The sequence below is a fragment of the Elaeis guineensis genome, chromosome 3 (assembly GCF_000442705.2).
Source record: "Elaeis guineensis isolate ETL-2024a chromosome 3, EG11, whole genome shotgun sequence".
NCBI lineage: Eukaryota > Viridiplantae > Streptophyta > Magnoliopsida > Arecales > Arecaceae > Elaeis > Elaeis guineensis.
In genome coordinates, this window is record NC_025995.2 from 103665702 (window position 1) to 103689499 (window position 23798).

The 23798-nt window shown below is 40.5% G+C and overlaps 1 protein-coding gene across 1 annotated transcript; it reads right to left on the reverse strand.

Annotated features, from left to right (window-relative positions):
* Window positions 1-12427: 12427 nt before the first annotated feature.
* Window positions 12428-18535, reverse strand: LOC105041305 (transcription factor bHLH30). The gene is made up of 3 exons (XM_019849048.3): window positions 17147-18535; window positions 15904-16358; window positions 12428-12752 (listed from the first exon to the last, which is right to left on the reverse strand). Exons 1-3 carry the CDS (start codon window positions 17828-17830, stop codon window positions 12725-12727), a joined length of 1167 nt encoding a protein of 388 aa, XP_019704607.2. The 5' UTR covers window positions 17831-18535; the 3' UTR covers window positions 12428-12724.
* Window positions 18536-23798: the final 5263 nt, after the last annotated feature.

Genomic DNA, 23798 nt, shown 5'->3' on the forward strand with positions numbered 1-23798 from the left:
AGTTAGCCCAATGAAAACCTATTTCTAGCATCGGACCTTTTAATTTTTCTTTCTATTTATTTATCCTGAGATAGCGAAGGTCAAAGCTGTCCTTACCCTCTTCTCCTACGTCTTGATCTACTACAAAAAATAAGACAATTAGCTATACAAAAAAAATAAAAAATATAAAAAAAATATAGCTTAATATGACTACCGACGTAAAATATGTCGACAAATATGCATCGGCAAAAGGAGGATCATTGATTTCTTTTGCCGACGGAAAAATTTTTCCATCGACAAATTTTATCTTTTATCAATATTTTTTTAGCATCGTTAATTATTTACCTATGCTTAAAACAAGCGTCAGAATTTTTAACAATGCAAAATTAATATAAAAAATAATCAATTTGCTTATACTTAAAAAGCATCGATAACTCTGTTTAGCGATGCAAATGGTTTATCTATACTAAAATAAGTGTCGCAAAAATTAATTTTTTATGATGCTAAATTTTTATTGAAAAAAAATAATTAGCAATGCTAAATTTTCGCCGTCAAAAATCTAGGTTTTGCCTACACTTATTTTGCATTACTAATTGAGTTGTTTGATGACGAAAAACAAACAAAGAGAAAACCTTTAGTGACATTACGTAGCATTGGCAAATAGAGCATAGCGTCGCTAACGATGGCATGCCTTTTGGCGATGTTATGTATTATTTACCGACGCTAATTAGCATCGCTAAAGATTTTTATCTATACTTATTTTGTGTCGTTAATTATTTTTTTAATAAAAAAATAATTATTTTTATGATAATTTTTTCTATAAATCTGTAGACAAATAAATATATATAATATATACACAATATATACACTACCTTCTTCATTCACACATATGTCTGAATCAAAATCATTTCACTTTAACAATAACACAATATATATATATATATATATATACCAAAATATTGTGTTCATTTTTACAACCACACATGTAGCAAAATAAATATATATACAAGTATATAAAATGTCATGTAAAAATATATACATCCATACAAAATAAAACTACATATGCCAAGCCGCATCACTGACCTGCAATAGATTAAAAAATTAAGTTAGCAAACTAATTATTTATTAAATGATGAAAACATATAGATTAAAAATAATATAAAATAATATCGATCATCGGAGGATACCCATCATCATCATCGATGGAGTCATCATCATAGGAATCATCTGGGATGTTAGGAGCCGATGAGGGAGGCATGTGGGGGACTAACTCATCGAGCTTTGTCCCAAATACTACAAGCTAGGACCTAAGCTCAACATTGTCATGCTGTAAGGCCGCTATATCCTCCTGGGATCTATAGTGATCCTCCTTCGCTCGACGCATCTCCTCCTCATGTCTTCTCTCCACCTCATGAGATAAACAAATCGTTTTGATGCATATCTTAATTGTATAATATCTATTAGGATACCATAATATCCAATCTTATACTCTCCATCGGTTTTCAACGTCAAAATTTCACTATTTTAAGTCTGCCTCTGCATATCAAGATCCCTTGTATAAAATCTCGTGCCACCAACGATACGTGAGTTATAATATGAAATTCTAGGATCAAGGTGGCATGCCAAATCATATAGTTCCTTAGTTGCACCATCTTTCTTATTATGATATATTAACATCATCTGCAACAACATGCGTATAAGTTACGATAAATCATCTATATATATTACATATAATAAAAAGTTGAATAAAATTACTATAGTGCTTACACATTATTTGAATCAAGTTGCGAAATTCTTTCAATGTCGTCTCTCGATATCTCTATTATTTTATGGTAACAATATATCTCTATACTCTCTAAATAAATACATGCTTATTATTTATTTTATTTCATGAAAAGTATATAATGTTGATTATGTAAAAGTACTTACTTCATAAAATGATAGATTTTTTTGCAATTATTGAGTACATAGAAATGGGCTAGGTCGCGCTCTTCTATGTCCATATATTTGTACTTTCTTTTACAAATGGGATGAACATTAATCTTGAAAACAGATAATGAAGATTTAATATCGACCCACTCCCTATCTACATTGCGGTCTTCACGATTGAATCGTATTTCTACATAATCGAGGTATATCGAACAGAATGTAAAATACTCTGTGAAAATGTATGCTTCCATAATTGATCCTTCTAGAAGTACCTTATTTTGCACATATTGTTTCAACTTATACAAGAATCTGCACATACAAAATGATAAAAATAAATATAAAACATACGTAATTAGAATTGTAATGGTCGTAAATTAAATAAAAAAATTAATTTTTTTATAATATTATTACTGCTCAACAGGATACATCTATCGATATTGGATTGGCCTGGCAAGCAAAGCCTCCCTTGGAAGGTGAATCGCCAAGCGTACCATAATATTGAAAAATGATGGTAGAAAATTTTTTTCGAACTTAAACAAAATTAGGATAATATCTAATTGAAGCTACTCAAATATATCAACTTGAAGTTTTCAACAACATATTCTCGAAAGAAAATACCCATTTCAATAAGTGCATTCTGTATCTCTGGGGTAAAGAAACCATGCATCACAACAGGTATAAGATGTTGCATCATAACATGAGAGTCACGACTCTTCATACCCGAAATACTGCCATATTTCAAGTTCACACGACTTGAAATATTGGAGGCAAAACCATCAGAAAATTTTACGGTTTTTAACCACTCATAAAAATTTCTTTTCTCATCTTCATGTAATATATAACTTGCAGTTGGCATTAAGTATTTCACACCATTACGAGGCACCAAGTGCAACTCATGCCATAATCTCATTTTTTTCGGGTCTAGCCGAGAATTCGAATTATCCTTTATTTTTCCCTTGATGTTAAGAAGTATCCCAATAACATTATCATAAATATTCTTCTCAATATGCATGACATCCAAGTTATGATGATGTCGGAGATGTTGCCACTAAAATAATTTAAAAAATATATTCCGCTTCGTCCAATTCAACTCTGATTATACAATGCTATATACATATTACTATTGAGAGCTCTAGTTAATTTTTCAATGCTAACTCACATAAATTCGAGCAACAGCCAGCAAAGATATGCCACCAAATTGGAAGAAGCGACTCAACTGAAGCCTACCCAAGCAACATGGAGAGGTGCTGGTTTTGGTTGGGGCAGCAGTGGTAGGAGAAGAGATTTTGTTGCCGAGGTGCCTGTTATTAATCCAGACCATGAAGCCAATAACTTGAATCAAGCTAGACGCTTTGGGAGGGGCTGTGGGACTTTGTAGACGGGGCCTTCTACTATCAGAGCGAGCCCAGTGGTGAATGCCAATAATGTAAGCATTCAGCGAGGCAGTGATATAGAATATTTTTAGAGCAGTTCTACTGCTACTTTTCAGAGGTATTAGTCGAGAAATGGCACGTCCAATTGGTCACGGACTGATACCAGTGTCAACTGGTCCTCTGCCTTCAGCCCCAGTCTCGACAGCCGTCTCCTCCCCTTAGGTCCTAGCAATCCGGCCTCGGCCTCCATGCGACTAGCCCCCCGGGGCCCCAGCGCTCCACCCCCTGTTAGTGCCCCCTCACATTTTCTAAATTATTTTTTTAAAAATTATATTTTATCATTATTTTAAAAATCTAATTATTAACATTATAAAAAATAATTTATTTTTAAATATTTTATTTTAACGACTTTATCATTATTATTTCTTAATATTTATTATTATTAATAATAAATTATTAATTTTTAAAAAATAATTTTTTTTATTTTTTTCCTCTCCTCCTCCTTCCCCCGCACACCACAACCCCCCAAACCCAGCCACTCTGCACCCAGCCCCGATGGTTGTCCTCTCCCCCTGGGCCCTGGTGGTCCGTCCCCGGCTTCCATGCGACTAGCCCCCTCGGACTCCAGCGGTCATCCGTGGGAACATAAAACCCCTCCTTGTCCTCTGCCCCCAACTCCAACGGCCGTCCCCTCACCCCGGCGGTCTGCCCTCGGCCTCCGTGCTACTAGCCCCCCTCCCTTCCTCGTAGGCCCTGATGGTCGTTCGTGGGAACACAAAATGCCCTTGGTCCTCCACCCCCAGCCCCGACGGCCATCCCCTCTCCCTCAGGCCCTGGTGGTCCGCCCTCGACATACCCTCTGCCCCCCGCTCCTCCCCCATAGAGCCACTAAAAAAAGTGTTAACCTTTGAAAGTCGACGCAGCGACGGCAACGTACTCAACGGTGGTGATGATGACCAATGACGATGACGATCGATGGTAAGAGCAGCGACGATCGAGGGAGAGAGAAAAATGGGGGCACAGGAGTGGGTTCAGCAGGGAGATGATTCGGGGGAAATAGGAGGGTGGGGAAAGGAGACGAAAACGCATATGGGTTCGCCAAATCTTATATTTGCAACTATTTATCGATGCAAATTTTATATCAAAAATAATGATAATTACCTATGCAAAATATACCATCGATAAACATAATATTTACCTACACTAAATTAGCATCAGCAAATATTTTACTAAAATTAAAAAATTAGTAAAAAATAAAAATTTTTGTCGATGCTAATTTAGCATAGAAAATTATCTTAATGACCTACATAAGTTTTAAGCATAAGCAATTATGCCTATTTTCTATGCAAACTATGTGTTGACAAATATTTTTTTTATTTTTTTATAAATAATTTACTATTATCTAAATAGTCAGTATAATTTTAGATTTTAAAATTCATCTTCACTATTTATTATCTAAATAATTATCGTTAGAGTATCATTACAAAAAATTATCTCGATCCGATAGCCCTAGCTATATCGATCGATAAAATACGATTTCGACGGTTATGAACGATCGTGTGATGATCTGATAGATAGAGACCACCAATGGATCTAAAAAACTTACAACGATGATCTCGATGATATTTGTAGCATATTATCAAAATTTTACTTCAATCATATATCATTATCATTGTTAATTTAACACAGGATGATTTCGATCGTTAAATAAAAAATGAGCGATCAAAAGATCAAACAACATTCGATTAAGATGATTTTTTAGATAAATGATCTTTGCTACTATTTTCATCCTTTATATGGTGGTGATCATAAAATCTAAATCGTACATGTATGAACTATATATATTAAGCAGATTTTACTAAAGCATAAGTATAATTACTTAAGGACTTTAAGAATGAGTATCAAGAGACATATTATTTTGGATCGCTCATATACATGCGGTTTGAATTTTACAATCATCATCATACAAATGATGAAAATAGTAGCAAAGATCATTTATCAGAAAAATCATCTTAATTGAACGTCATTTGGCCTTTTGATCACTCATTTTTCATTTAACGATTGAAATCATTTCATACTAAATTAAGCATGATAATGATATCCGATTAAAGTAAAATTTTGATAGTATGCTACAAATATCATCAAGATCATCGTTGTAAATTTTTGGATCCATCGATGGTCTCTATCTATCAGATCATCATGCGGTCGTTCGTGATCATCGAAATCAAATTTTATTGATCGACGTAGCTAGAGCTATCGGATCGAGGTAGACTTTTGTGATGATATTCTAACGATAATTATTTAGATAATGAATGATGAAGATAGACTTTAAATTTTAAAATTATATCGATAAATTATTTATAAAAAAATAATTAAAAAAATTAATTAGCTATGTAAGTGATAAGCGTAGGCAATTTTATTATTGCCTACACTAACTTTATGTCGGTAAATATTTTTTAATTAATTTTTTATTTTAAAAAAATATTTATCGATGCTGATTTTGCATAGGCAATAAGGTTAATTGCCAATGCGAATTTAGCATCGGTAAATGTTATCCTAAAATAAAAAATTAATTAAGAAAAAAAATTTATCGATGCTAATTTTGCAACGGGACTTAACCTTATTTCCTATGCAAAAATAAAGTGCAGATAATTAAGCTTTATTGCCTACACAAAATTAACGTCGATAAATATTTTTTTAAAATATAAAAATTAATTTTAAAAAAATATGTACCGATGCAAAGTTAGCATCGACAGTTATCCTAATTAGCTACGGAAGAGATAAGCATAGAAAATTATTCCTTATTTCCTACGCTAATTTTGCTTAGGCAATATGACTAATTGCCTATGCTTCCTTATTACATAAATAATTATATAATTATCGATGGTAATTTTACATTGAAAAATATTTTTTCAAAATAAAAAAGATTAATTAAAAATAAAAATATTTTTCGATGTCAAATTAGCATCGAGAATTAACATAATTACCTATGTAATCTAGAAGAGTAGGCAATTAGGCTAATTGCCGAGGCTAATTGTGCATCGGCAACTATTTTTTTAATTATTTTTTTTATTTTAAAAAAATATTTATCGATGCTAATTTTATGTAGGCAATAATACCTAATTACCTATGTTTCCATCTAGTGTAGGTAATTAGGTTAATTACCGACTCTAGATATACGTTGGTAAATATTTTTTTTATTAATTTTTTTTTTGCATAATATTTGCCGATGCAAAAGTTTGCACAGACAATAGTTCCTAATTGCCTATGATAAGGTCGGATGTAGGTAATTAGGTTAATTGTGTATGCTATTTTTATGTTGAAAAATAATTTTATTTTTTATTAAATTTTTTAATTTCATAAAATATTTACTGACAAAAAATTAGCATTGGCAATTAACCTACTTACTTATGCATAACAGAAGCGTAGGTAATTAGCATTATTGCCTATGCAAAATTTATGTTGGAATTTTATTTATTTATTTATTTATTTGGATAAATATTTGCCGATGTAAATATTGCGTAGGCAATATTTTTGTTTTTCTACGCTTCATATTTACGTAGGTAATTAGGTTAATTTCTGACACTCATTGTGCATCAATAATTAATTTTTGCGATATATTTTAGTAGCGTAGCTAATTATTCTAGTTTTATCGACGTTTACTTTTTTGTGTAGCTAATTATTCTCTTTACCTACGTAAAATTTTGTATAGGTAAATCTTACATCAGCAAAAATCCTATTTCTTGTTGTGCTAATAGCCAAATGAATTGAGTTTGTCACTGGTGAAACTAAGGGATAAACAGAAGATGAAATAATACTATGTGCCTTGGTATAGATTTTGCAGAATAACATGTTTCACAATGCTCATTTCATTTTGTAAGCCATCAAACATGCTTCCTATTACCTATCATCAGTTATACAAGTATGTGGTTTTTCAAAACAAGGTTCGGATCTTCGTCCCAAATGATGTATATTGATGGGAATGAGCAGGCTCACCACTTATACAGCTCGTCTTTGCCTTCAGTTTGCTATGAGCTTTCAATCCCATGTGATGGTTCACAAGTAAATGTGGCTGATGGGATTAGTGCTTTTTTGGTTGACTACCAGTACAGTTTTAGCTTATGCAGCATACAAAAAATATATAGCTGTTTCTAGAGATTTTGCTGGTATCATTTTATCCCACATGAGGTGCATTTACAACTAATTTCAGATGGGAATAGGCAGATAATACATATAACTTATACAGTTATCTTCATAAGATCAGCTCATTACTTATATAGCTCGTCTTTGCCTTCAGTTCGCTATGAACTTTCAATCCCATATTATGCTTCACAAGTAAAAGTGGCTGATGGGATTACTGCCTTTCTGGTTGACAATCGGAATAGTTTTATCTTATGTTCCGTACAAAAAATATATAGTTGTTCCCAGGGATTTTGCTGGTATCATTTTATCCCACATGATGTGCTTTTACAATTAAATACTGATGGAAATGGGCAGGTAGTACATATAACTCATACAGTTACTCTCACAAGATCACTAATTCTGCTTATGACAATCATCACTCTGATAGACATCTGCTTCACTTTGATGCAATTTATGCATTGCATCCTGGGCTCAGCTTCATGTTATCAATATATTCAAATTCATTTCAGATGGCTCCTTTTTCAGCTTTCTCTTTTGATAAGAAGGTGGACCATATTGGAATCAACTTGCTTTCTCTTCTGGACCCATGTTTTAAATCATGTGCTGTTGATCTTTAAACAGGTGGGCTTTCAGCATCATGCAATCAGTAATATACAGGGAGCGGTGCCTTTTTATTACGTCCCTAAATTCGTTTTGGGAGACTGTCTTGTGCTCATATTTTCATACAGAAATTTTTGGACTATTTCTATCTTTAATTTCTTGAGTTGTGAAGTGTCCAATCTTGCAAGTATTATATCAAATATTTCCATACTTGTTGTTACTTATTAGTAGGCCTACTTTTTGTTCGCTGTATGTGTTTTGGGTACTTATTGGTAGGCCTGCTGTTGTTTTGTATTACTTACTGTAATGTACAGGTTATATAAATGAAGGTTATATTCCTCCCCAAAAAAAAAAAAAAAAACTTGAAAAATAGCACCTAAGTTTCAAACTTGCGATCTCTCACTTGAGGCGAGAGGGTTTCTGAAATCCTTGCAACAACCAATAGTGCATGAACTTTTTGAGGCTATGGGCTGGTGGTGTGGTTAACTTTTGGTCCAATGGAATCACTTGGTGAAATAGCCTCGTCAACCTTCTCAGAGAAATTGAATATATGCATTATCAATGACCCTTTGTTTGTATATATGTGCAAGTATAGTTCTACACGTACATGATAGGAATGTTGTTGGAGTTTTGTTTTTGTTAAAAAAAAAAATTTTTATTCCTAAATTTTAGTTGGTTTACAAGCTTTAAAATATCTCATGCAAGTAACAATTCTTTGGAAGAGAATGTTGATTCTGATATGATACCGTGTTTTCAAAACATTGCATCATCTTGGAATTGTAATGTTTCTTCGATCATTCGGATAGGGTCTATAAATAGAATCCATATACCTCGGAAGATCTTCTTCTCATTCTGGCTCTTCCACTTTGGAATTCTACTTTTCACTTTTTTATTTCTCTTTCTTTCTGGGCATCAAAGGGAACCTTTGGGTCAAGTATTCTAGCAATTATATCCGTTAGAAGAGGATCAAATTGAGTTAGGTTGTTGTACCTTGAGGATGAGATCGTTGTAGACTTGCACGTGGAGATGATGAATTACGTACTTAGAGCAGTGTTCTCATACATCTCGATCCAGACAAGTTTTTTTTTTCAATCTTCTATTTTATTTTAAGTAGTTTGTGTTGTTGCAAAACTCCAACGAGATCGATAGATGACCAAGTTAGAGATCAGCATGGAGACAAGCTGTGTGTTTGGTAGGAGACCGAGATGGATGGCATCTTCAAGCTACAATAAAAGATCCACTTGTTAGAGTTTGTTCAGTGAGAATCCTCTGATGCCTAATTTAGTCGAAGTCTGAGGAACAATTAAAAAAAAGAGAGAATTTTTGTGCTCAAAATGATTTATTTGAGGATCCTCTCTGCCTTTTTTTATATAGAGAGGGGATACGCCAGCCGTTATTACGGATATTAAGGGTGTAGCTAATACATTTATGACCTAAAATCATAGATAGTTACTACACCCATTGAGCTATCATGGGCAGTTATTATGCCCACAACTCCTGATTTATTACCCCACAATCATGTAAAAAATGGAAACAATCTAGATTCTATAAGGACTATTAAACTATATGTCCTCAGTAGATGATTGTGTTTGAGCTTAGCAACAATTCGAGGAAGACTAAGAATATTTTTTGCATGATCTGAGGAGTCAAGTCATTACATGGTCGAGGTCGAAGAATTCATTTATTTTTTAACAGTTTGTTTATTTATAATACCATCTTAAAATCAATTAAACAACATAATAATTGTCTAGGCAATTTGACTAATTTCCAATAAATATCATCTTCCTCACTTCAACCTTCTCTTGCTAGTACTTGCAAAGTGTTGGGTTAAGGGTTTATGGCTTGGCACATGAGATATTATCCACTATGGCTTATAAGCCTCACAATTTTATCCATCTGTATTTCAATCCCAAAGGTATCTCATATGGAAGAAAATGTCTCATCTTTTAGAAGCCAGAGATCCCCTTAACTCACAACCTACGTGGAACTAGTGATGACGTCATTCTATCACCACAGCCCCCTAATCCAGGAGAACTCTGGCTTATAGAAAATCAGATCTTTTCTCTCCCATAAAACGTCTTTTGAATTAGAATTCAGAGGGACAAAATCGTGAGATCCATAGATCAGAGTAGACAATATCTCATGTACCGAACTATAAGTCCTAGATTACAACATTGGCACCCACATTGGAGCCAATGTTGTCTCCGGTGAACTATGATACACCTCCTACCCATATCCAAACTCTCTCTTGATTTAGTGGGGGGAGGGGGAGGGGGCTGTAGTGGTGAAAGGACGGTATTATTAGTCCTACATTTATTGTAAGTTAAGGAGGATTTTGGCTTATAAGAGATTAGACTTGTTCTCTCTCGTGAGGTGTCTTTTGGATTGGAATCTAGAATGATAAAATTATAAGACCTCTAAGACAGAGCAGACATCACCTTACGTGTCGAGTCATAGGCCTTTAACCGCAATAGAGAGGGATGCCAACCAGCAGATATAAATCATATTGGTGGCATCATGAACTCTTGTTAGTAGCTAAACCATCAAAATAATTTTGCACTAGATGTTATCCATTGAAAATATGGAGGCACAGATGGTAAATATATGCTAACGGTGCATGCGCGGGGAAGCATTTTGTGAACGAATTTCAAATGACACTCGACTTTGACATCTCTTCGTTGCAATATTAACAAATAATTGGATATTGCTAAAATATTTGCCAACTAGATGAGAAGAAGGAAATCCACAAGGGCTCGCATTGGAGGAACTGGTTGATTTTCATATCATGCTAGTGTTCTTAGAGGCAAGGAATAGAAAGCGAAGGCCTGGTCGTGAAGTGGTTCAAACTATTTGATTTTTTTTTTTCCTTCTTCTTTTTTGCTTTTTAAAAAAGAGATGGCCTTCCAACTTCTATTTATGAAAAGATATGCAAGATTAACGGGGAGGCAAAACAGCTAAAGTAAATTGAAGCTTAGCAGTCTGAGGACCCAAAGAACAACGAAAACTTAACACAGCTAGCAGCAGCAACATCCTCTTCAAATGAAAGAGATCTTGGAGTGGCTCTTCCGAGAAAATTTGCGACCAACTTCTTCATTATCTGCTCGAAACACACATCTCCAGAGATTAGGAATTGAAACATGTCATGACAATCGCAATGACTAAAAAAACTTTCTAAGGAATATACTTTCTTTCTTTCCACAAGACCCACCTAACCATTGCACTTTGTGTATCAGCTGTGAATCTGTCCTTTTGTTTTCCAACTTGCATCTCTCCATCAAGATCACCAAGAACGCAGTGTACCCAGTTTCCCTTTGACAACAAGCCTCCTTTCTATATACAAAATCCAAGATGTTCTGGCCTTTGAACAATGCAAGATGATCTACAGATTCGTTTTTCTTATAAAAAACACGAGGTTTTGCCTCTCCAACTAAGTTCCAACAAGATCATATTATAAGATTTTATTACTAATGGAAATCCAATGGGAAAACCATTTGAAGGTTGTAGTCTAAGATGTCAATGTACTAAACTTGGTCAAGAGCATTCAAGAAAATTCATACGGAAGTCACTTAAAATGTAAGGTCATTATATGGCATCGAAGACAATCATAGGACCGCAATAAGTCCATGTATCAAAAATCATCCTTACAAACTACCAGCTCTTAGTTGCCAATGGCATCATTAAAATCATCATTTGATAGAGTTACATGACTTGTATCTAGCAAAGTGATATATATATAACATAACCATCTGGCCTCGAACCTCTAAGATATGACACCAAAATTGGTTAATTCAAATCTTATTTGGTCATGTCAACTGAAATTTTCCAGGCTCCAAAATTAGCCAAGTCATCGATCATGTATCAAGGAGGAGCGTTTTTGAAATTCATGCAATGTAGCAAAGAAAGGAATCATTAAGCATGTGGTTGTGAAGAAGTTCACAGAAGGCCAAGGTCGACCTTAATTGTGTAAGTTGGACATATATATCAAAACATACGGTCCTCAAAGTTCATGCAATCATATCGGTTAGGGGTGTTTTTGAATTTTGTAGTCCACAACAAGTTGAAACGATATACGACATCATTTAGAGGCCATCATAATCAAAGTGCCTCATGATCAACATGAGGTTGCGCATGCATTTAGAGCCCGTTATAGCACCTAATCATGTATCATCTTAAGCCACATATTGCATGTCTGATAGTGTGCTTGAGTAAAGATTCGATCGATTGGTGTAGCTCGAAAAATGTTGCACTGAACTTTGCGTTGATCACTTACACATGTTTGAGTATTCATATAGTGAAAGATCATTTACTTCTAAAGAAAATGATATATAAGGTAGTTCCAGACAACAATGCATTGGCATTTGGCACTTCGGAAACAATATTAGCAGTAAATTATTTTGGCTTAAATAGGCAATGTCAAACTGGCATTTCTTGACACTAGGGAAGTTTTTATTGTTTGCTGTTTCAGAAGTAATATTGTTTCTGCAAGATACACTAACACACAACAATCTCCCTCACACCTAGACTTCATAATAATGGTTCCACTATTTCCTGTCACTCATAATCAGCTTTCAGACTGAAAACTATATCATGGAAGTAGAACTTCTGTCCATGCAACGACACGTCGAAGGGATTGTTATGATAAGTTTCACCTCTTTGCCTATAAATAGGCTCTCAAATTGATTGTCAAAGACAGATCCCTGTCATATAAATCCATCATACAATTGTTCCCTGCAAGAATTAAACCATCGATAGTTTTGAGATTCAAATTCCAAAATTATTTTCACAAAGGTGAGACCCTTAATTAAGGGTCATTTTCAATTAAAGATGCAACTGAAAGATTTTCAATTATTGTCAAGCCTTGAATATTTGCTATGATACTATGAAGTTTGTGAACGGCAAGCTTAAAACTTCTCGTAGGAACACCATGAAGTTGGACCACAATTTTGAACAATGATCGTGGAATCGAGATGATTTTTCCCTACAGCTTATGTTTGAGTTATCTTGGTTGAGTCCACAAGTGATGGATCTATGAATATCTATGAGCTAATTCTAGTATGAATATTTTATATTAAACCAAATCTAACTCTAGTATGAAGTTTTGAGTTTTTATGAGATAATTCTAATATGATTTTGTCTTCTGGAGATTTCAAGAAGTGTCTTTTAGTTTCTATGGTCTTCTCTCTTGAGAGGGAGAATGACTTGACGATCTATTTAGTAGTCGTGTCCTTTGAATAGGACTAGCAAACAATTACGTAAGGGGTACATAGAAGTGTTGCGATGTGTAACTATATAAAGGCCAGAATAAATCATTTTGTGTATGAATAAAAAAAGTGATCATGGAGTGAAACAAAGTTATTTTATATCTCCATCTATCATCTTCTCTCACCTCCATATCTTAATATGCATGATATTAGAGCTTATTTGCTTCTGCTGACAATAAGCAATATTTTTTCAAATTTTTCTAGTGAAATTAGCCCTCCACTCACCCCCTCTCTCCTTTATATATTTCTTGTTCATTTTTTTAGCAAGCTCACCATGCCTTTCACACAAAATTCACACTACAATCTGCATCAAATTTCTATAGGAGATATGTACGAGCAAAAGATTGGGGCTGGAATCTAGAAGTGATTATTGAAATGTACTAGAGAAAATGAAAAATACAAGCAACCAGTTTGTACCTCTTTTCGTTATCTCAACCGCCCAACCATTTTCTCAGAGAAAGAACCATAGAACAAAATCAGTTGCTCACGCACACAAAAAAAAAAAGAGGAGCAGCAACTAGACTAAAGTTTTAAGACTTAGACAACGCCATAACATTTTACTTAAGAGTCTAATTTAAACCTTTGTCAAATCTTTCAACACAGTTTGAATTGTACCAGCTTAGCATTTTCAGCTACCATAGCATCATTGGATTGCAAAATATTCATGATCATTTAAGGGCCACTGTCCAAACCTTAATTAAGCAAACCTGGAACTTATGAAGCATGCTACAAATATTGATAGGATTTCAAGAAACATATTTAAACAAGAAAAGTGCCATCCAGAAAGCTGGTGTAAAGCTAGCTTTTATCAGTGTGATAGATGGCAAAACATGATATAAAAGTGAAATGGCAGTACTGTTCTTTAAAGAGATCCTATATATCTAGTTCTCAATATGATACTTTTGAGTCATAGAATATTATAGCTTCCCCATCCCCTCCAAAAACATAACTTATAACGAAAATTTTCTGAATAAAGCTGCACCTATAAACAATTTATTAGTAATTTAAAATTGTCTAGATGAACTTTAGATCAATTTAATTTTAAACATAACAAAAGGGAAAACCTCTTGGCTGTGCTCATTAGGGTAGCATTCAAACAAGCAGCTCTGCTAGTGGTTTGAACTTTTGGTGTTGAAGCCACAAAAGAAGTGGAACTGCCACACTGCCCTTTACTGAGCTCTGCCACTTGCTTTGCTCACTTTTGGACCTTCTTACCTCTGAAAGTTTTCTCTATCCCCTGTTGCTTGGATCAGCCATAGACCTGTACTTTCAAATTCCTTCCATGCACCTTGCTTGTGGGCACTTTTGATCTTGTACTTTTATCCCTTATCCATTTTTGCTCACATTTATATTTCCCTCTCTCATCAGCTTTGCAGTTCCATAACTGCTATATTATTTTAACCCAAAAGAACAAACGCAAAGAAAAGATTTTATCACATATTGGCTGCTTGCATGCAATCCCAAAATATATAGACTTGCTTATTTCCCATTCAAAATGTCGTATCCTAAGATCAACAACAGTCACGACTCTCCAAGCAAAAAACTTGCTAAACAGTAATTAGTGTATGTTACTCCTTACACACCCAAAAGGAAAATATGACACTATAACATTTTACCATTCCTTGCAATGGTAAAATGTTCCCTCAAAAAACATTTTACCATTCATTGCATGCAATGATATTTCCAAATTCCAATCCATAAAACCTTCGGTCCTTTAGTAGTCATTACTCTCCTCAGTGTTAAGTATAATCTTGTCCAGAACAAGAGAATTCCAGAAGTTGTACCCCCAGACTGTAAATGAGGATATGAATATGAGAGAGAGAGAGAGAGTCGAGAGAGAGAGAGAGAGAGAGAGAGAGAGAGAGAGAGAGAGATAACCAATTAGAAAGAAGTAGACCATAATATCTAGAGCTAAATACATTCTTGCACTCTCTAAAACAAGGACCCTAAGGACCACAATCTTTGATCCGCTGAAACATATTGAACTCAGGCAACTTAATCGGCATAAATAACTCGAGCAATGAAGATTAATTATAGAACCCCGTGTTCCAACCTCTTTTTCCCTTCATATTCTTCAGTGGATATCCCCACGGGAGTTGCATGCCTTGGATTCTACGTCATGCACGGCGCCTTTGGATCAACGCAGACGTCGCATGACACGCTCCAAACCAGAAAACAAGCCACCAAAAGAGAGGCGACAGTACAGTAGTGACCCGCAAACCAGCACGTCTTCATTGGATATCCACAGAGGAGTTGCGCAATACTGCCGGTCCAATATCCATCCATCATTAGTAGCATTAACTCCCACTCTCTCCCAATCAGAATATTTATTGTCCACTCCATCCCTTCTCACGAAAAAGATCCACCCCAACCCTTTCCGGCTAAAGCCCAACCTCCCCTTTCTCCATCACTGCAATCCCACAAACCCCAAAACCAAAATCCTTCCCCTTCCCGCCAGCAGACACACACCAAACAATACAACGGCATAATACCAGTCCAAACCCTTCATGTGGGAAAAAAAAGAAAAGAAAGAAAAAGAGAGAAAGAGCGAGAAAGAAAAACCTATAGTTATGATCTCATATTACTATGTATATATCTTTTGTTTGAGTTAAATAGACCTGTGTTCGAGTATGGTAGAGAGATTGGTGGTCCGCTGCCGCTTAATACCACCGGCCGAGGACGGCTCGTCGCTTGCCGTCGTCCGCTCCATGACTGCTTTCAGTGCTTCTTGGATGGAGGCTATGGACTGCTGCTGCTGCTGATGGTCGGCATCATCTTCACCGGTGATGACGAGCACGTTCTTGACACGGCCTCCTAGGGTGGTGATCTCGGCCTTAAGCGTGCGGAGCCTGAGAGCCTTCAGTGCCTTGATGAGGTCCGGAAGGAGGTCCGAGCGGTCGTCGCAGCACAGCGAAGCCTTCACTATGAATCTGCCATCCTCATCGCTGCTGGCATCAACTGTGAGCTCGTCGGATTCGGTTGGCAGCGGGCTGTCTTCAGCGATTTCCGACGTCTGCCGCTTCAATTCTTTGACGTGCTGGATCACCTCCGCTAGCAGGGAGGCTTTGTCCGTCTGCAAGAATAGTAGCAAAAAATGTTAAAAATTTTGAAGTGGGTAGCCAGTGAAGGTGCGGACTACTGGAGAATATATATGAGTGCATAAAAAAGAAGCGAGATGAGGAGGACCGATGCTGTGTCCTTCACGCAGAAAGGGAAGTCAAGGAAGAAGGGAAGTGGGATTCACATAAAGAATTAAATATTATTATTATCCATGGATGTGAGAGGAGAGGAGTGGTCAGCTCTTGGGGTGCTCGCATGCACGCTTTCATATGTGGGAGTGGGATTTGTGGGTGGGTGGACGAAGAAGCTGCTGCCAAGTGCTTCTCTTTTTATCTGACAGGAGTGCGCGTGTTTGTCTTTCATCGTATCACTCCTCTCCAGCAAAAGCTCTTTCAAAGCAAGCTTTTTTCTGGACTATCCCTCCCCTGGTTCCTCTTTTCACGTCAATAGGGCGGCTCCTCTCCATTCGTTGTCCCTCTACGGGCTACTCCTATCTCTTCTCCATACTCCACGGGCCGCCCAGAAAGAAGTCATGAGGATCGTAAGAAGGAACAAGCAAAAAAGCAACCTGAATAGATATCAGGAGTAGTTGCACCAGTAGTCATTTTAATAGCCCTAACATATATTTGGTAGATCTCTCAAGATTCTTTGTACTGAAGTGGTGATGATAACAAAAATAAGAGATTTAGACGCGTGACAACTTTATGCATATCATAGATGAGAGGATCGCGTGGGATTTGAGAAGGATGCTCGATCGGACCGTGAATGAAAAATATTATCGCCGATCAGTGTAGCGCTTACCTTGGTGGTGCTGGGCAGCAAGCTGCGCAGCTTAGCAAGATGGGCGTTGATACGCTCGCGTCGCCGGCGCTCGGCTTCGCTGTGACTCTTGGAAGCTGCAAGCGCCTTGGCATCCATGATCTCCTGCGGCGTCAACTTACCCAACTCCGCATGAAGGCCTCCAAAGGCGGACAAAGGAGACACCCCTCCACCGCGAGCCAATGCCTCGGACCCCATGTAAAGACCCCCAAGTCCCAAAGGATCCGAAGAAGAGCCGAGGCCAGCACCACCGTAAGCGAATTGCAGAGCTGTCGAAGCCCTTCGTGCGTACAAGTCGGCATAGAAAGGAGGGGGAGGAGGAGGTGGCGGCGGCGGGGGAGGGAGTGGCGGGAGAGAAGGAAAGAACTGTTCTTGGTTCTGATCTCGAACTAAATCAGATGGCGCAAACTGAGTCGAGCTTAAGTGATGTATAGGAGGCAGCGGCCATGGCAGAACTGAAGAAGAAGCGACACCACCAACACCAACACCAATAGCGGCGGCGGCGGCTGCTTCGGTTGGATACACGAACCCTTCACCTCCAGCACCACCACCACCACTTTGGTTGCTCATGTTGTTATTGTTATAGTGTTGCTGCTGCTGTTCCTCTTCCTGATATCCTTGGAATTCATGGCCCCTACTAGAAGAACCCTCTCCATTATTTTCCATCTCCCTCACCCTACCCTACGTCCCTTTCCTCTCCCTTTCTCCACCTTTAAGCTATTACAACATAAAAAGCTGCGGTCTTTTTATGTTTGTCTTCCCCTTCTTCTCTCCTTTTAATCCTTCCTGGAGAGCGGACGGCCTCTCTATTTATTTATCCGTAGGGAGAGGGGAGGTGGTATAAGCTAGCTACTCTACTCCGCTCGGTCGTGTACGGCAATCCCGGGGGGTTTTACTTTGCTCCTACGCGATTCGCTCTTCGATTCCCCATACTGGGAGGGGTTCTCTCTTTTTGGCACCGCCCTTCTCGGAGATATTATAATTACTCTCTGCTGCTGCGGCCACAGAAGAGAGAGAACGAGAGGGGAAGGGGGAAAGAGCGCATGGCCATGGCCGAGTATAGAAATAGAGCCGACCAGGCCTGACGCGGTGAAAAGAGATCCAAAGATTGGATGCAGGTCCACCTCGGTCAAGACCCACGTTCTGCCTCCCCCAAGCCCTCCGCTTTCCAATTCCACGCCTCCCCCCCCCACCACCTCCTACCTTCCCTAAGACGACGTAATCATTGTGTCTTGGAATACACTCCTTCTCTCTCTTTCTCTCACTTCGGCTTTGGTCTCAGTAACATAATCCCCAGCCATCTTTGCTTCATGCCCATCCCTTCTTCTTTCTTTCTACTCCTCTAGCCTTTTTTTTCTCTGGTCTCCCAAAGCCCTTTTTATTTTCTCCCAGTATCTCAGTTTCTACGGGATTTTATAATGCTTTTCGGTAAAGGGTGAGGAAGAGAGTGAGTTAGTGGGACTACTGGGGCCTTTTGGGCTGGGTCTCGTTTGCCGCTTTCGGACCCCTTATGGTTTCGGTGGTCGCGCACATGCACTTGATTTGGTCCCCCCCGGCCTGCCCTTTTTATCCCTTTTGCCTCTCCCCATTCAAGGATCTGAATGATGCCACCACCACAGGCGCAGCACCAACGCTCGCGAGGGAGGGGGAAGGAGAGAGGGGGAAAGGAGGGGTTGATGATGATGTCAGACCCACGCTGTGGTGACGTGGGCTGCTCGAGGCATTTATGCCTCCCACCCTTGCCTCCTCCCGTCCATAAATCTCCCGTATCCTGGTTATCATGAACAAGGATTGAGCGCATGCAGTATAGCGGCCATCATTTTTTATGTGCCTAATTAGTGCTGTTTCTGTTCCGTTTTCCGAGTTTATTCTTCCACCTCGAATATCATACCGAATCTTTTGAAATTTTTGCTCCATGGTCTCCATTCATTTCGTCCTTATTATCCCGTTGGCCATTCTGCACAATGCTATTGGAAAGCAGCACGGTTCTCACAACGTTGATTGATGGAGTTGCCCAATAGAGTTCGGTTTGGAATCCTCTAGGCTTCGGAGGTGCAACTGTGTATTTGCATGATGGTGATAATTGGATGGGCCATATCCCCATGCTGTGTCTGGGGATGTCGTATGTGGCCCAGCCAATCACAGAACGGTCTTGATTAGTGTTGCGGCCAATTTTTTCATCGTCTGATCATCGAAAATACGTACCTGCAAGAAAAATTCTCACTGACCAGAGATATCTCCGGCGGAGACCCTCCGACGCTCAAGTTAGAGAGGAGACTAGGCAACAGTGGAAAAATCAAAGACTCGGCGAGAGAGAGCTTACCAAAACTGTTGTCTTACCTCGTTTTATAGTAGAATGCGGTATGGTCCCGTCATTAATGGTGTAAACAACTAGAGAGTTGTCAAATCACCGGGAGCTATCAAATCATTGTGGGTTGTCAAGTCATTAGAATTAATCCATGTCCTTCGCAGGACAATGCCCTATGACGGTCGTACAGCATATCTTTGGCAAGACAACAGCCCATAGCGGTTGTATGTCGTTTGGACGGGCTGACCGACTATATGTCGATATTTGGTTGCCGGGACATCGAGTGATGACTCAAAAACACCATCGGCTGATCTGGTGCCTTGTGGAAGTCGGACGTCGGCTGCCACTCCCGACAGCGAGTCGGTGATATGGGTTCGGCCGTTCGGTCGGTTGGAAATAATATTGGTCTGTTTGGCTGGCATACCTTTGGTCGGATATCGTCGGCAGTTATTGTCAGAGTCGTCTGTCCGCCCGGTGGGTAGAGTCGGACGTCGGTCGGACCGTTTCGAGGATAAGTCGGCATATAGGGGTCAGCTGGTATATCCCAACAGTTGCCCCCCCACTCCTGAGTTTGATGTCGTGTTGGCCCGTGTTACCATATGGGCGACGGCCTCAGGCGAAAGGAGTGATTTTTCATCATGTCATGCCCCGACTCTGGCGATCATACCAACGGATGATCCGGTGTCAGACGTCTCATCGAGAGCGCAAACCGTCGTCGGTTAATTAATTCCGAGATGCGATTTTTTCGCCATGCGTCAAGGGGCTATTGAGCCGGAACCGTTCGCGCGGATGGAGGCGACGTGGCTCGATCTGGAGCAGGTGCGTCGAACCGTCGGATCGAGGGAGGGCCCAGGCGCTGCCACATGTCAACATCCAAAAAATTCTCGTTCGGCGCGCTTTCATCTCGACCGTCGAAGGGCCTTATATATATGCGGTCACTCATATCCAAAGCTTCACTTTTTACTGTCCTGTTTCTGACGCTGAGGCCCTGTCGAGTTGTCTCCCAATCCTAGGTAGTTGTTTTCGTCCTCCTTCTTTGAAAGCTCTTCTCGAAGCTTTTCATTCTTGTCCTTTTGCATTTTCGCTCCCTTTGCATTCTCCTTTTTATTATCTTTTCTTGGGGCTAGCGGTATGGCTAGAACCTCTCCTCGAGGAAGTCAGTCGGAGAACCCGATCGATGATTCCCGGTCAACCCTGGAGGTGGAGGCTTCTTCACTTTCGGGGTCGAACGTCGAACGGCTTAGGAAACAATATGGTATCCCAGAGCAGTTTCGACTTTTCGCCCCTGGGGCTGAGGGTCGGGTTAACAGCCCGCCTCCGGGCCAGGTGATCTTTTATGTTGAGGACTTTTGGGCAGGTCTTCGCTTCTCAATTTCGGAGTTCATCCAGAATGTCTTGGATTATTACGGGCTTTGTCCGACGCAACTGGCACCGAACTCAGTCCGGTTAATAATCAGCTTCACTTTGTTGTGTCGGCTCTTGTCGACCTTTCCTCGCATCTCTCTCTTCTGGGCATTCTTCATCCTCCGACCCCATCCAAAAATTCGAGGGTGGTGGTTCTTCAATCCCAGGAAGGACCTTTCATTCATTACCGATCTTCCATCATCGATCCACGGGTGGAAGAATCAATTTTTCTTTGCCTCTTCTTTGCTACCCTGGGGGTTTCCTTCTCGCTGGGGCGACCCTTGAACTCAACCGAACGAAAACAGTCGGGTGGAGGCAGAAGACCGAGAGGACTTTCACCGACTGAAGGATATGTCAGTGCCGAAGCAGAGAGAGCTCGTCACCAAGCAAGCTCTCTATGACGCCGGCCTAAGTTCGGTTTCCTGCTTAGGTATAGCTCGGTCTATCGGTCGTCTTTTGACTTTTTCATCCATTTTCGGACTTGTGCTAATCTTTCATTGAAATTACAGGCATGCCATCGAGAGTAAGGCTAACAGATGCCGACATTCGACAGCATGCGGCGAGGAAGAGACCGACGCCTGGGGCCAGATCTTCGCGGCCACCCAAGAGGCCCCAGACATCATCCCCGATTTGCCGTTGCGATGGCGGCTGCACAGCCTGACATCGAACGAGCGTCGGGCTTTGAACCAGTCATCGCCTTATCGGCGTCGGCATTGCCACCCGAGGCGTCGCCCGAGGAAGGGGCGGCAGAGGGGGCCGCCGAAGCAGTACCGATGGCCTCGCCTGCGGAAGAGGTTCGGGTCGAAGCACGAGAGCCCGAACAACCTGCGACGGTTCCCGTTGCGCCCTTGGGAGGAACTCAGTCGAGTTCAAGCTTTCCATCCTTCTCCAATCTTCAGGCCTGGGCGACTGATCGGGGGAAGGCTCTGATGACATCGACGGACGACACAAGGTCAGTGGACCGCATCGCGTCGTCCGATGTTTGGGTTTTCGAGGGAGCATCGGCCTTGGCCAACCATAATTTAGCCAGGAGGTTGTGTCAGGCAACCATTCTCCCGACCGACCGGGAGCTCTTGAAGAGTCGGTGGTGACTGAGATGCTCTCTTCCTTCTATCCAACCATGATCGGGGTGAGTTTTCCTTTTTCTTTCCTCTCCATTATTATTTTTATCATTTTATTTTTCTGACGACCGGCCTTCTACTTGCAGCTGATCTACACCATGTCCGAGTTGGAGGTCGGGTAGCGGAGGTTCGGCGACATTCGGGCGGCCTGGAAGGATAGGGCAGAAACCGACGAAGCTAAGAAGGCGACGCTGGTGGAACAGCTGAAGCTGTCAGTCGACCGCGAAGCCAGGCTCGAGGAAGAGATTTTCTGACTCACCGATGGCCTGGCTATCTCGGAGGCCGAACTTCAGTCGGCCCGCGAGCAAGTCAAGTGCAAGACCTGTTCTGCTTATCGGCTGCGGCGTGAGCAGGACGGTTGCATTAGTGAGCTTGAGGCCGAGTACGAATAACTTTGGATCAGCTTGGAGAATCTGACCAAGGCCGAGGAGAACCTATCCTCCACCCAAGCCGACGCCGACATAGCGACGGCGGAGGCAGAGTCGGCTAAAGAGACGTTGAGCCGGACAGTGGAGGACTTTCGCAGCTCGGACGAGTATCGGGAGGAGCTCCTCGAGAGCGGCTTCGCCTCCTACCGAGTGGGGTACGAAGATGCCCGGGATGCAATTCAGAGGCTGCACCCGAAACTCGATCTGAGCAACATCGTCCCTTCGGGGTCGGAGGACCAAGCCCCAGAGGATGAGGCCGACCCAATGCCAGAGGATCAGACGGCTATGGAGGAGGCCATCCCTGGGCCGGTGGAATGAGCTACCGAAGGTGAGGCAGCTCCAACCTCCGATCCCACTCCGACTCGAGCGGGTACATCGATCGCTCCTAAACCCTTCCTGGTGCAGGAAGTCGATTCCGACGAGTAGTCGGAGTGTCTGCTCCGTCGTTTTTATTTTATTTTTGTTTCACCTTTGATACTTGTAATCAGGCTTCAGCCTAATTTTGTAAGTCTAACTTCAACTAAATAAAATCGAAGACTTTTCAAATTTTTTTCTGCATGCGGTTTAAAGTATATGTCTCGCCGAGACATCTTCGAGTGTATAGGTCGTAGCTCCGACATACTTTGTTAGGACGTTCGGTAGGATCCAGCATAGTTAATCAAGATAGTCAGTAGCGTGCGCTATGCTAAGGGCAGAGCAAGCCCCGATCGCAGACCGACGTCTTGACTGTCATACAGGTTGCGTAGGATCTGATGGTCGAGAGTCGTTAGATGCAGTTAGCTCGGATGTTGACTGCTGGTTGACTGCAGGTTGAGCGTCCGTCGCTCAGACCTTGGTCGGACGTGCACGTCGAACCGAGCGTCGATCAATCTCCGAACGTAGCTCATTGATGCGATCATTCTGTAGAATCTGGTAGTCGTGTAATGTCTGATGTATTTGTTTAGGATAACGATGACAAATCGAATATCCATTATCCAACCCTTGGTCGGATGTATACGTCGCGATGTATGATAAACGGTGGCAAGCCGAATATCCTTCGATCGGTCGTGACCAAGTCCGTATATCGCAAGTGCAACCGTGATCGTCTTGGCATTTTGTCCTTCTTAGTCGAAGCTAAGTCGGCAAGTTAGCCAGCCGCGTTGATCGAGAGTCGACTGTGGAAGGAGTACGGCTTCAACTTAGAGAGATTTCATCGCCAATGCTGGCCTTCCGTTAGTGTAGACAGAATGGTTCTCGTAAGAGTTCGATGTGTCGTCGGCGATCGGGCCGTAGGTTCCCAACGAAATATTGGGCCCAAGTCGAGGCATCGGGGCTCGTACTTCTGGCGAGGGCCGACCCTCGGCGGAGAGCCAAACTTTGTAGACTCTGGGGCT